This window comes from Haliotis rufescens, unplaced genomic scaffold (genome assembly GCF_023055435.1).
Source record: "Haliotis rufescens isolate VD_foot unplaced genomic scaffold, xgHalRufe1.0.p SCAF_15, whole genome shotgun sequence".
NCBI lineage: Eukaryota > Metazoa > Mollusca > Gastropoda > Lepetellida > Haliotidae > Haliotis > Haliotis rufescens.
This window is the reverse complement of record NW_025963835.1, coordinates 35,707,459-35,720,471: the sequence shown is the minus strand read 5'-3', so window position 1 is coordinate 35,720,471 and position 13,013 is coordinate 35,707,459. Positions and strand designations below refer to the sequence as shown.

At 53.3% G+C, this 13,013-nt stretch overlaps 1 protein-coding gene across 1 annotated transcript in view; it reads right to left on the bottom strand.

Annotated features, from left to right (window-relative positions):
• Positions 1-10,513: 10,513 nt before the first annotated feature.
• The window catches only part of LOC124124566, a 35,609-nt gene continuing 33,109 nt past the window's right edge, over positions 10,514-13,013 (bottom strand). Inside the window, exons 7-8 of the mRNA XM_046487763.2 lie at positions 11,566-11,673; positions 10,514-10,618 (exon numbers count right to left, since the gene is read on the bottom strand). Of these exons, the coding sequence (XP_046343719.2) occupies positions 11,568-11,673 (106 nt within the window). The 3' untranslated portion in view covers positions 10,514-10,618; positions 11,566-11,567. The remainder of the gene's footprint in view (positions 10,619-11,565; positions 11,674-13,013) is intronic.

Sequence of the window (13,013 nt, the reverse complement as noted above, 5' to 3'; positions counted from 1 at the left end):
AGTCTAAACTGGAACCGCCCTCACCTTATGCATGGCCGAACTGGAACCGCCCTCACCTCACGTATGGCCGAGCTGGAACCGCCCTCACCTCATGTAAGTCTGAACTGGATCCGCCCTCACCTCATGTATGGCCGAGCTGGAACCGCCCTCACCTCATGTAAGTCCGAACTTGAACCGCCCTAACCTCATGTATGGCCAAGCTGGAACCGCCCTCACCTCATGTAAGTCCGAACTTGAACCGCCCTCACCTCATGTATGGCCAAGCTGGAACCGCCCTCACCTTATGTAAGTCCGAACTTGAACCGCCCTCACCTCATGTAAGGCCGAGCTGGAACCGCCCTCACCTCATGTAAGTCCGAACTTGATCCGCCCTCACCTCATGTAAGGCCGAGCTGGAACCGCCCTCACCTCATGTAAGTCCGAACTTGAACCGCCCTGACCTTATGTAAGTCCGAACTTGAACCGCCCTCACCTCATGTAAGGCCGAGCTGGAACCGCCCTCACCTCATGTAAGTCCGAACTTGAACCGCCCTCACCTCATGTAAGGCAGAGCTGGAACCGCCCTCACCTCATGTAAGTCTGAACTTGAACCGCCCTCAACTCACGTATGGCCGAGCTGGAACCGGCCTTACCTCAGTTATGGCCGAGCTTGAACCGCCCTCACCTCAAGTATGGTCAAGCTGGAACCGCCCTCACCTCATGTATGGCCGAGCTGGAACCGCCCTCACCTTATGCATGGCCGAGCTGGAACCGCACTCACCTCATGCATGGCCGAGCTCGAACCGACCTCACCTCATGTTAGTCTAAACTGGAACCGCCCTCACCTTATGCATGGCCGAGCTGGAACCGCCCTCACCTCACGTATGACTGAGCTCGAACCGACCTCACCTCATGTATGGCCGAGCTGGAACCGCCCTCACCTCATGTAAGGCCCAGCTGGAGCCCCTCACCTCATGTATGGTCAAGCTGGAACCGCCCTCACCTCATGTATGGCCAAGCTGGAGCCCCTCACCTCATGTATGGCCGAACTTGAACCGCCCTCACATCATGTAATCCGAACTTGAACCGCCCTCACCTCATGTAAGTCCGAACTGGAAACGCCCTCACCTCATGTAAGGCCGAACTGGAACCGCCCTCACCTCATGTATGGCCGAGCTGGAACCGCCCTCACCTCATGTATGGTCAAGCTGGAACCGCCCTCACCTCATATATGGCCGAACTGGAACCGCCCTCACCTAATGTATGGACGAGCTGGAACCGCCTTCACCTCATGTATGGCCGAGCTGGAACTGCCCTCACCTCATATATGGCCGAGCTGGAACCGCCCTCACCTCATGTATGGTCAAGCTGGAACCGCCCTCACCTCATGTATGGCCGAGCTGGAACCGCCCTCACCTTATGTAAGTCCGAACTTGAACCGCCCTCACCTCATGTAAGGCCGAGCTGGAACCGCCCTCACCTCATGTAAGTCCGAACTTGAACCGCCCTCACCTCATGTAAGGCCGAGCTGGAACCGCCCTCACCTCATGTAAGTCCGAACTTGAACCGCCCTCACCTCATGTAAGGCCGAGCTGGAACCGCCCTCACCTCATGTAAGTCCGAACTTGAACCGCCCTGACCTTATGTAAGTCCGAACTTGAACCGCCCTCACCTCATGTAAGGCCGAGCTGGAACCGCCCTCACCTCATGTAAGTCCGAACTTGAACCGCCCTCACCTCATGTAAGGCAGAGCTGGAACCGCCCTCACCTCATGTAAGTCTGAACTTGAACCGCCCTCAACTCACGTATGGCCGAGCTGGAACCGGCCTTACCTCAGTTATGGCCGAGCTCGAACCGACCTCACCTCATGTATGGCCGAGCTGGAACCGCCCTCACATCATGTAAGGCCCAGCTGGAGCCCCTCACCTCATGTATGGTCAAGCTGGAACCGCCCTCACCTCATGTATGGCCAAGCTGGAGCCCCTCACCTCATGTATGGCCGAACTTGAACCGCCCTCACATCATGTAAGGCCGAGCTGGAACCGCCCTCACCTCATGTAAGTCCGAACTTGAACCGCCCTAACCTCATGTATGGCCAAGCTGGAACCGCCCTCACCTCATGTAAGTCCGAACTTGAACCGCCCTCACCTCATGTATGGCCAAGCTGGAACCGCCCTCACCTTATGTAAGTCCGAACTTGAACCGCCCTCACCTCATGTAAGGCCGAGCTGGAACCGCCCTCACCTAATGTAAGTCCGAACTTGAACCGCCCTCACCTCATGTAAGGCCGAGCTGGAACCGCCCTCACCTCATGTAAGTCCGAACTTGAACCGCCCTGACCTTATGTAAGTCCGAACTTGAACCGCCCTCACCTCATGTATGGCCGAGCTGGAACCGCCCTCACCTCATGTAAGTCCGAACTTGAACCGCCCTCACCTCATGTAAGGCAGAGCTGGAACCGCCCTCACCTCATGTAAGTCTGAACTTGAACCGCCCTCAACTCACGTATGGCCGAGCTGGAACCGGCCTTACCTCAGTTATGGCCGAGCTCGAACCGACCTCACCTCATGTATGGCCGAGCTGGAACCGCCCTCACATCATGTAAGGCCCAGCTGGAGCCCCTCACCTCATGTATGGTCAAGCTTGAACCGCCCTCACCTCATGTATGGCCAAGCTGGAGCCCCTCACCTCATGTATGGCCGAACTTGAACCGCACTCACATCATGTAAGGCCGAGCTGGAACCGCCCTCACCTCATGTAAGTCCGAACTTGAACCGCCCTAACCTCATGTATGGCCAAGCTGGAACCGCCCTCACCTCATGTAAGTCCGAACTTCAACCGCCCTCACCTCATGTAAGGCCAAGCTGGAACCGCCCTCACCTTATGTAAGTCCGAACTTCAACCGCCCTCACCTCATGTAAGGCCGAGCTGGAACCGCCCTCACCTCATGTAAGTCCGAACTTGAACCGCCCTCACCTCATGTAAGGCCGAGCTGGAACCGCCCTCACCTCATGTAAGTCCGAACTTGAACCGCCCTGACCTTATGTAAGTCCGAACTTGAACCGCCCTCACCTCATGTAAGGCCGAGTTGGAACCGCCCTCACCTCATGTAAGTCCGAACTTGAACCGCCCTCACCTCATGTAAGGCAGAGCTGGAACCGCCCTCACCTCATGTAAGTCTGAACTTGAACCGCCCTCAACTCACGTATGGCCGAGCTGGAACCGGCCTTACCTCAGTTATGGCCGAGCTGGAACCGCCCTCACCTCAAGTATGGTCAAGCTGGAACCGCCCTCACCTCATGTATGGCCGAGCTGGAACCGCCCTCACCTCATGTAAGTCCGAACTTGAACCGCCCTCACCTCATGTAAGGCCGAGCTGGAACCGCCCTCACCTCATGTAAGTCCGAACTTGAACCGCCCTCACCTCATGTAAGGCAGAGCTGGAACCGCCCTCACCTCATGTAAGTCCGAACTTGAACCGCCCTGACCTTATGTAAGTCCGAACTTGAACCGCCCTCACCTCATGTATGGCCGAGCTGGAACCGCCCTCACCTCATGTATGGCCGAGCTGGAACAGCCCTCACCTCATGTATGGTCAAGCTGGAACCGCCCTCACCTCATATATGGCCGAACTGGAACCGCCCTCACCTAATGTATGGACGAGCTGGAACCGCCCTCACCTCATGTAAGTCTGAACTTGAACCGCCCTCAACTCACGTATGGCCGAGCTGGAACCGGCCTTACCTCAGTTATGGCCGAGCTTGAACCGCCCTCACCTCAAGTATGGTCAAGCTGGAACCGCCCTCACCTCATGTATGGCCGAGCTGGAACCGCCCTCACCTTATGCATGGCCGAGCTGGAACCGCACTCACCTCATGCATGGCCGAGCTCGAACCGACCTCACCTCATGTTAGTCTAAACTGGAACCGCCCTCACCTTATGCATGGCCGAGCTGGAACCGCCCTCACCTCACGTATGGCTGAGCTCGAACCGACCTCACCTCATGTATGGCCGAGCTGGAACCGCCCTCACATCATGTAAGGCCCAGCTGGAGCCCCTCACCTCATGTATGGTCAAGCTGGAACCGCCCTCACCTCATGTATGGCCAAGCTGGAGCCCCTCACCTCATGTATGGCCGAACTTGAACCGCCCTCACATCATGTAAGGCCGAGCTGGAACCGCCCTCACCTCATGTAATCCGAACTTGAACCGCCCTCACCTCATGTAAGTCCGAACTGGAAACGCCCTCACCTCATGTAAGGCCGAGCTGGAACCGCCCTCACCTCATGTATGGCCGAGCTGGAACCGCCCTCACCTCATGTATGGTCAAGCTGGAACCGCCCTCACCTCATATATGGCCGAACTGGAACCGCCCTCACCTAATGTATGGACGAGCTGGAACCGCCTTCACCTCATGTATGGCCGAGCTGGAACCGCCCTCACCTTATGTAAGTCCGAACTTGAACCGCCCTCACCTCATGTAAGGCCGAGCTGGAACCGCCCTCACCTCATGTAAGTCCGAACTTGAACCGCCCTCACCTCATGTAAGGCCGAGCTGGAACCGCCCTCACCTCATGTAAGTCCGAACTTGAACCGCCCTCACCTCATGTAAGGCCGAGCTGGAACCGCCCTCACCTCATGTAAGGCCGAACTTGAACCGCCCTCACCTCATGTAAGGCAGAGCTGGAACCGCCCTCACCTCATGTAAGTCCGAACTTGAACCGCCCTCACCTCATGTAAGGCCGAGCTGGAACCGCCCTCACCTCATGTAAGTCCGAACTTGAACCGCCCTCACCTCATGTAAGGCAGAGCTGGAACCGCCCTCACCTCATGTAAGTCCGAACTTGAACCGCCCTGACCTTATGTAAGTCCGAACTTGAACCGCCCTCACCTCATGTAAGGCCGAGCTGGAACCGCCCTCACCTCATGTAAGTCCGAACTTGAACCGCCCTCACCTCATGTAAGGCAGAGCTGGAACCGCCCTCATCTCATGTAAGTCTGAACTTGAACCGCCCTCAACTCACGTATGGCCGAGCTGGAACCGGCCTTACCTCAGTTATGGCCGAGCTTGAACCGCCGTCACCTCAAGTATGGTCAAGCTGGAACCGCCCTCACCTCATGTATGGCCGAGCTGGAACCGCCCTCACCTTATGCATGGCCGAGCTGGAACCGCACTCACCTCATGCATGGCCGAGCTCGAACCGACCTCACCTCATGTTAGTCTAAACTGGAACCGCCCTCACCTTATGCATGGCCGAGCTGGAACCGCCCTCACCTCACGTATGGCTGAGCTCGAACCGACCTCACCTCATGTATGGCCGAGCTGGAACCGCCCTCACATCATGTAAGGCCCAGCTGGAGCCCCTCACCTCATGTATGGTCAAGCTGGAACCGCCCTCACCTCATGTATGGCCGAGCTGGAGCCCCTCACCTCATGTATGGCCGAACTTGAACCGCCCTCACATCATGTAAGGCCGAGCTGGAACCGCCCTCACCTCATGTAATCCGAACTTGAACCGCCCTCACCTCATGTAAGTCCGAACTGGAAACGCCCTCACCTCATGTAAGGCCGAGCTGGAACCGCCCTCACCTCATGTATGGCCGAGCTGGAACCGCCCTCACCTCATGTATGGTCAAGCTGGAACCGCCCTCACCTCATATATGGCCGAACTGGAACCGCCCTCACCTAATGTATGGACGAGCTGGAACCGCCTTCACCTCATGTATGGCCGAGCTGGAACTGCCCTCACCTCATATATGGCCAAGCTGGAACCGCCCTCACCTCATGTAATCCGAACTTGAACCGCCCTCACCTCATGTAAGTCCGAACTGGAAACGCCCTCACCTCATGTAAGGCCGAGCTGGAACCGCCCTCACCTCATGTATGGCCGAGCTGGAACAGCCCTCACCTCATGTATGGTCAAGCTGGAACCGCCCTCACCTCATATATGGCCGAACTGGAACCGCCCTCACCTAATGTATGGACGAGCTGGAACCGCCTTCACCTCATGTATGGCCGAGCTGGAACCGCCCTCACCTTATGTAAGTCCGAACTTGAACCGCCCTCACCTCATGTAAGGCCGAGCTGGAACTGCCCTCACCTCATGTAAGTCCGAACTTGAACCGCCCTCACCTCATGTAAGGCCGAGCTGGAACCGCCCTCACCTCATGTAAGTCCGAACTTGAACCGCCCTCACCTCATGTAAGGCCGAGCTGGAACCGCCCTCACCTCATGTAAGGCCGAACTTGAACCGCCCTCACCTCATGTAAGGCAGAGCTGGAACCGCCCTCACCTCATGTAAGTCCGAACTTGAACCGCCCTCACCTCATGTAAGGCCGAGCTGGAACAACCCTCACCTCATGTAAGTCCGAACTTGAACCGCCCTCACCTCATGTAAGGCAGAGCTGGAACCGCCCTCACCTCATGTAAGTCCGAACTTGAACCGCCCTGACCTTATGTAAGTCCGAACTTGAACCGCCCTCACCTCATGTAAGGCCGAGCTGGAACCGCCCTCACCTCATGTAAGTCCGAACTTGAACCGCCCTCACCTCATGTAAGGCAGAGCTGGAACCGCCCTCACCTCATGTAAGTCTGAACTTGAACCGCCCTCAACTCACGTATGGCCGAGATGGAACCGGCCTTACCTCAGTTATGGCCGAGCTTGAACCGCCCTCACCTCAAGTATGGTCAAGCTGGAACCGCCCTCACCTCATGTATGGCCGAGCTGGAACCGCCCTCACCTTATGCATGGCCGAGCTGGAACCGCACTCACCTCATGCATGGCCGAGCTCGAACCGACCTCACCTCATGTTAGTCTAAACTGGAACCGCCCTCACCTTATGCATGGCCGAGCTGGAACCGCCCTCACCTCACGTATGGCTGAGCTCGAACCGACCTCACCTCATGTATGGCCGAGCTGGAACCGCCCTCACATCATGTAAGGCCCAGCTGGAGCCCCTCACCTCATGTATGGTCAAGCTGGAACCGCCCTCACCTCATGTATGGCCGAGCTGGAGCCCCTCACCTCATGTATGGCCGAACTTGAACCGCCCTCACATCATGTAAGGCCGAGCTGGAACCGCCCTCACCTCATGTAATCCGAACTTGAACCGCCCTCACCTCATGTAAGTCCGAACTGGAAACGCCCTCACCTCATGTAAGGCCGAGCTGGAACCGCCCTCACCTCATGTATGGCCGAGCTGGAACCGCCCTCACCTCATGTATGGTCAAGCTGGAACCGCCCTCACCTCATATATGGCCGAACTGGAACCGCCCTCACCTAATGTATGGACGAGCTGGAACCGCCTTCACCTCATGTATGGCCGAGCTGGAACTGCCCTCACCTCATATATGGCCAAGCTGGAACCGCCCTCACCTCATGTATGGTCAAGCTGGAACCGCCCTCACCTCATGTATGGCCGAGCTGGAACCGCCCTCACCTTATGCATGGCCGAGCTGGAACTGCCCTCACCTCATGCATGGCCGAGCTCGAACCGACCTCACCTCATGTTAGTCTAAACTGGAACTGCCCTCACCTCATGTATAGTCAAGCTGGAACCGCCCTCACCTAATATATGGCCGAGCTGGAACCGCCCTCACCTCATGTATGGCCGAGCTGGAACCGCCCTCACCTCATGTATGGCCGAGCCGGAACCGCCCTCACCTCATGTAAGTCCGAACTTGAACCGCCCACACCTCATGTATGGCCGAGCTGGAACCGCCCTCACCTCATGTAAGTCTGAAATGGAACCGCCCTCACCTTATGTATGGCCGAGCTGGAACCGCCCTCACCTCATGCATGGCCGAGCTCGAACTGCCCTCACCTCATGTAAGTCTAAACTGGAACCGCCCTTATCTTATGTATGGCAGAGCTCGAACCGCCCTCACCTCATGTATGGCCGAGCTGGAACTGCCCTCACATCATGTAAGCCCCAGCTGGAGCCCCTCACCTCATGTATGGTCAAGCTGGAACCGCCCTCACCTCATGTATGGCCGAGCTGGAGTCCCTCACCTCATGTATGACCGAAATTGAACCGCCCTCACATCATGTAAGGCCGAGCTGGAACCGCCCTCACCTCATGTAATCCGAACTTGAACCGCCCTCACCTCATGTAAGTCCGAACTGGAACCGCCCTCACCTCATGTATGGCCGAGCTGGAACCGCCCTCACCTCATGTATGGTCAAGCTGGAACCGCCCTCACCTCATATATGGCCGAACTGGAACCGCCCTCACCTAATGTATGGCCGAGCTGGAACCGCCCTCACCTCATGTAAGTCTGAACTGGAACCGCCCTTACCTCATGTAAGGCCGAGCTAGATCCGCCCTCACCTCATGTGTGGCCGAGCTGGAACCGCCCTCACCTCATGTAAGTCTGAAATGGAACCGCCCTCACCTCATGTAAGTCTGAACTGGATCCGCCTTCACCTCATGTATGGCCGAGCTGGAACCGCCCTCACCTCATGTATGGCCGAGCTGGGACCTCCCTCACCTCATGTAAGTCTTAACTGGAACCGCCCTCACCTAATGTAAGGCCGAGTTGGATCCGCCCTCACCTCATGTATGGCCGAGCTGGAACCGCCCTCACCTCATGTATGGCCGAGCTGGAACCGCCCTCACCTCATGCATGGCCGAGCTTGAACCGCCCTCACCTCACGTATGGCCGACCTGGAACCGCCCTCACCTTATCTATGGCCGAGCTGGACTGACCACACCTCATGTATTGCCGAGCTGGAACCGCCCTCACCTCATGTATTGCCGAGCTGGAACTGCCCTCACCTCATGTATCGCCGAGCTGGAACTGCCGTCACCTCATGCACGGCCGATCTGGAACCGCCCTCACCTCATGTAAGTCTGAACTGGAACCGCCCTCACCTCATGTAAGGCCGAGCTGGAACCGCCCTCACTTCATGTATGGCCGAGCTGGAACCGCCCTCACCTCATGCACGGCCGAGCTGGAACCATCCTCACCTCATGTATGGCCGAGCTCGAACCGCCCTCACCTCATGTATGGCCGAGCTGGAACTGCCCACACTTCATGTATGTCTAAACTGGAACCGCTCTCATGTTATGTATGGCCGAGCTGGAACCGCCCTCACCTCACGTATGGCCGAGCTGGAACCGCCCTCACCTTATGTATGGCCGAGCTGGAACCGCCCTCACCTCATGTATGGCCGAGCTGGAACCGCCCTCACCTCATGTATGGCCAAGCTGGAACCGCCCTCACCTCATGTATGGCCGAGCTGGTACCGCCCTCACCTCATGTATGGCCGAGCTGGAACCGCCCTCACCTCACGTATGGCCGAGCTGGAACCCTACCTCATGTATGGCCGAGCTGGAACTGCCCTCACCTCATGTAAGTCTGAACTGGAAACGCCCTCACCTCATGTATGGCCGAGCTGGAACCGCCCTCACCTCATGTATGGCCGAGCTGGAACCGCCCTCACCTCATATATGGCCGAGCTCGAACCGCCCTCACCTCATGTAAGTCTGAACTGGAACCTCCCTCACCTCATGTATGGCCGAGCTTGAACCGCCCTCACCTCATGTATGGCCGAGCTGGAACCGCCCTCACCTCATGTATGGCCGAGCTGGAACTGCCCTCACCTCATGTAAGTCTGAACTGGAAACGCCCTCACCTCATGTATGGCCGAGCTGGAACCGCCCTCACCTCATGTATGGCCGAGCTGGAACCGCCCTCACCTCATGTATGGCCGAGCTCGAACCGCCCTCACCTCATGTAAGTCTGAACTGGAACCTCCCTCACCTCATGTAAGGCCGAGCTGGAACCGCCCTCACCTCATATAAGGCCGAGCTGGAACCGCCCTCACCTCATGTAAGTCTGAACTGGAACCGCCCTCACCTCATGTAAGTCTGAACTGGAACCGCCCTCACCTCATGTAAGTCTGCACTGGAACCGCCCTCACCTCATGTAAGGCCGAGCTGGAACCTCCCTTACCTCATATATCTTTTATTAACACGTTTTCACTTATCATACGCCTGGCAATATTTCCGGAACATGTTTTTAAAACATTTTCGTGGGGTATGGTCATGCGATAACGTTTGGCCTAGCGTATTTTATCCTTCTAAGACAACGTTATTCCACGTCGTCGCGACAACGTCCATGGTAGTAACACTGCCACAACGTAAAATACAACATTACCAAGACATAAAATACAACGTAACCACAACGTAAAAGCATAACGTTCCCCTTTCCCGTTCCATAACCTTATCACGACGTTGTGACAACGTGAAAATGACGTATCACAACGTTGTGACAACATGAATGGGAGTCCACAGAATAACGTTGCAGGGACGTTATATCACAATATTGTATGTATGTCTGACATATCTTTGCTAAACCCGTTTTCACTTATGGTGCGTCCGGTAAAAACCATTTTTTTCAAGTGCTCTCAATATTTTAGTGTTTTCTGGAGATCATGCAAACAGTTTTTATGGCGTACTCAACACACTGATAGTTCCTGGTACTTCCCTTCAGAGCGAAGATGTTAGAACATTACAACATGACATGGAGATGCTTTTCAGGATTTATTACTCTTGCTTGTGTAGATATAGAGATATATGGAACGTAACCTATGGCTAGAAATGTCCGGCGGCTTCCTTGTCGATGGAACATCCTCTGAACATAAAACAAAATACAAAGTTTAGTACACAAGCATTCCTATGAGAATCACTTGATATGAAAGGCCCTTTCAAAACATTAACAAACACTTTTATCTTAGGGTTACCACAAACAATCTGCATCTGCACCTATTCTATTTGTATGCATAGGTCTAGGGTAATGCATTGTTGCTTTGTTAATGAGCAGATGGTTTTAGTAGTATTACAAAATACCTCAATTTTGAATATTTTATGCATTAAGGTTGAGCTCAGAATTTGCAGGATATTAGTTTTAGCTTTGATGTGATTGTAGTGTTTCTTCTTGTGCCTACTCTTTCTTATTCTAATCTCATTGACATTTATCTTGAACACTACCATGGATTACATACCCAGAACATTCTTCGAGAGTTAAACCTTTAACGATAAATCACGATTAAGACATAAGGTAACCGAATCTTAAAATCGAACGTGACATTGAATTGTATTCCATTGGAATTTCAGCGGAATTTTTTCAGCCAATAAAAGTGCCTGAGTGAAATTTATTCTCTGCAAGTACTTCATGCGGTATAGATAGAGACGTTGTCCTGCAAGTACTTCGTGCGGTATATATAGAGACGTTGTCCTGCAAGTACTTCATGCGGTATAGATAGAGACGTTGTCCTGCAAGTACTTCATGCGGTATAGATAGAGAGGTTGTCCTGCAAGTACTTCATGCGGTATAGATAGAGACGTTGTCCTGCAAGTACTTCATGCGGTATAGATAGAGACGTTGTCCTGCAAGTACTTCATGCGGTATAGATAGAGACGTTGTCCTGCAAGTACTTCATGCGGTATAGATAGAGACGTTGTCCTGCAAGTACTTCATGCGGTATAGATAGAGACGTTGTCCTGTGTAAAACACGGCCTAATGATACAGACACCAATGTACGGTAATCACAACTTGGAGCTGGATTTAATTAAGTTTACCTTTAGCTCATGTAGTCATTGAGGAATGCGATGGACGGAAAATCTGCATAGACATAGTTCACGACGTTTGTCACTGTGCCATTCAGAGGGTCCACGAACTCCACCACGCTGTAACAATGAAACCATTCATCATTGCCGTGTGGTCTAAGATCACAAAATGGTGAAAGTCTAAGGCCTTGGCATTGTTGAACGTCTCGTCTGTGCATTCCAATGATGACGGAGCCATGGTTACAGGTGAGGTGAAATGGGGTTTAACGTCGCGTCCAAAATTATCGCACTTATATAGCGACGTGCCATGCTTACAAACAAGGTGAAATGAAATGAGGTTTAACGTTGCTTTCAAGATAAGTGCAGACGAAAAGGCGATGCCAAATGACACCATTGGGACTACAATTTAAGGAGAAGACTATATGCTGTATCGTTGAAAGAAATAAAAAACCTTTAGCAACTTTTGTTGATTGGTTTCCACTGTATCGACTAGAGAGTATTGTTCTGGATATTGCTTTGAAATGTTTACCTAACCAGAAACTTACTCCACTAACTCAGAATGTTCTCGAGTTTAAAGTTTCCAAACAAGGGAATTGATGATTGATGCTTTAAACGTGAGTAACATTCTCATCCAAAAGTGTACTTAAAAGGTCCCACAATATTTCAAATTTCAGGAACCACTTATATTTTCAGTCGCCTTTTCGAAAACCTCATAATCTTAGTTATTGATTCATAAGAACGTGTTTGAGAACATGGACTTGGCAGCTCGTTTTGTAAATTCCATGACTGGTGGCTGCGAAGATTCACGCTACTGCTATCAAACCGTTGGTCATACAATCACAGGTGATCCCTCTGTTGTTGACATTAACAACCTTAAGAATGATTATTGATGTTCTAGAAGCGTATGCCAAATAATGGGCCAATACAGAGGAGTGAGTGAGTGAATATGGTTTTACGCCGCTTTTAGCAACATTCCAGCAATATCACGGTGGGGGACACCAGGAATGGGCTTCACACATTGTACCCATGTCGGGATGCGAAAACAACAGGCTTTGGCGTGTCGAGCGAACGCTTTATCCACTAGACTACCCGACCGCCCCCAAAAGAGAAGATGGTTAAGTCAATGCGTGATGTTGACAATTGTAGAATGCCCAGACTGAAAAAGAGGAAACAATTAGAATAAACCCATTCTGTCTCAGTCAGCTGTCATCCAAAGTCTGGCTGCCCAAGATGAACAGCTTACTGTTCTTCTCATTTGTCTCAAATGTTGTAAGTAAACATAGACGTAAATGCCAGAGAATAATCGGTTATCTGTCGAAACAGATTCCATTGGGGGCAACAGGCAAAATAGTGTCAATAATAGGAATCGATCACTGATAGCTAGTGATGACGCCAGGTGTTCGCAAAATGGGTGACCTGCTCTACCGGTGCACCTGCCACTCTCAGTCACTACATTGTTG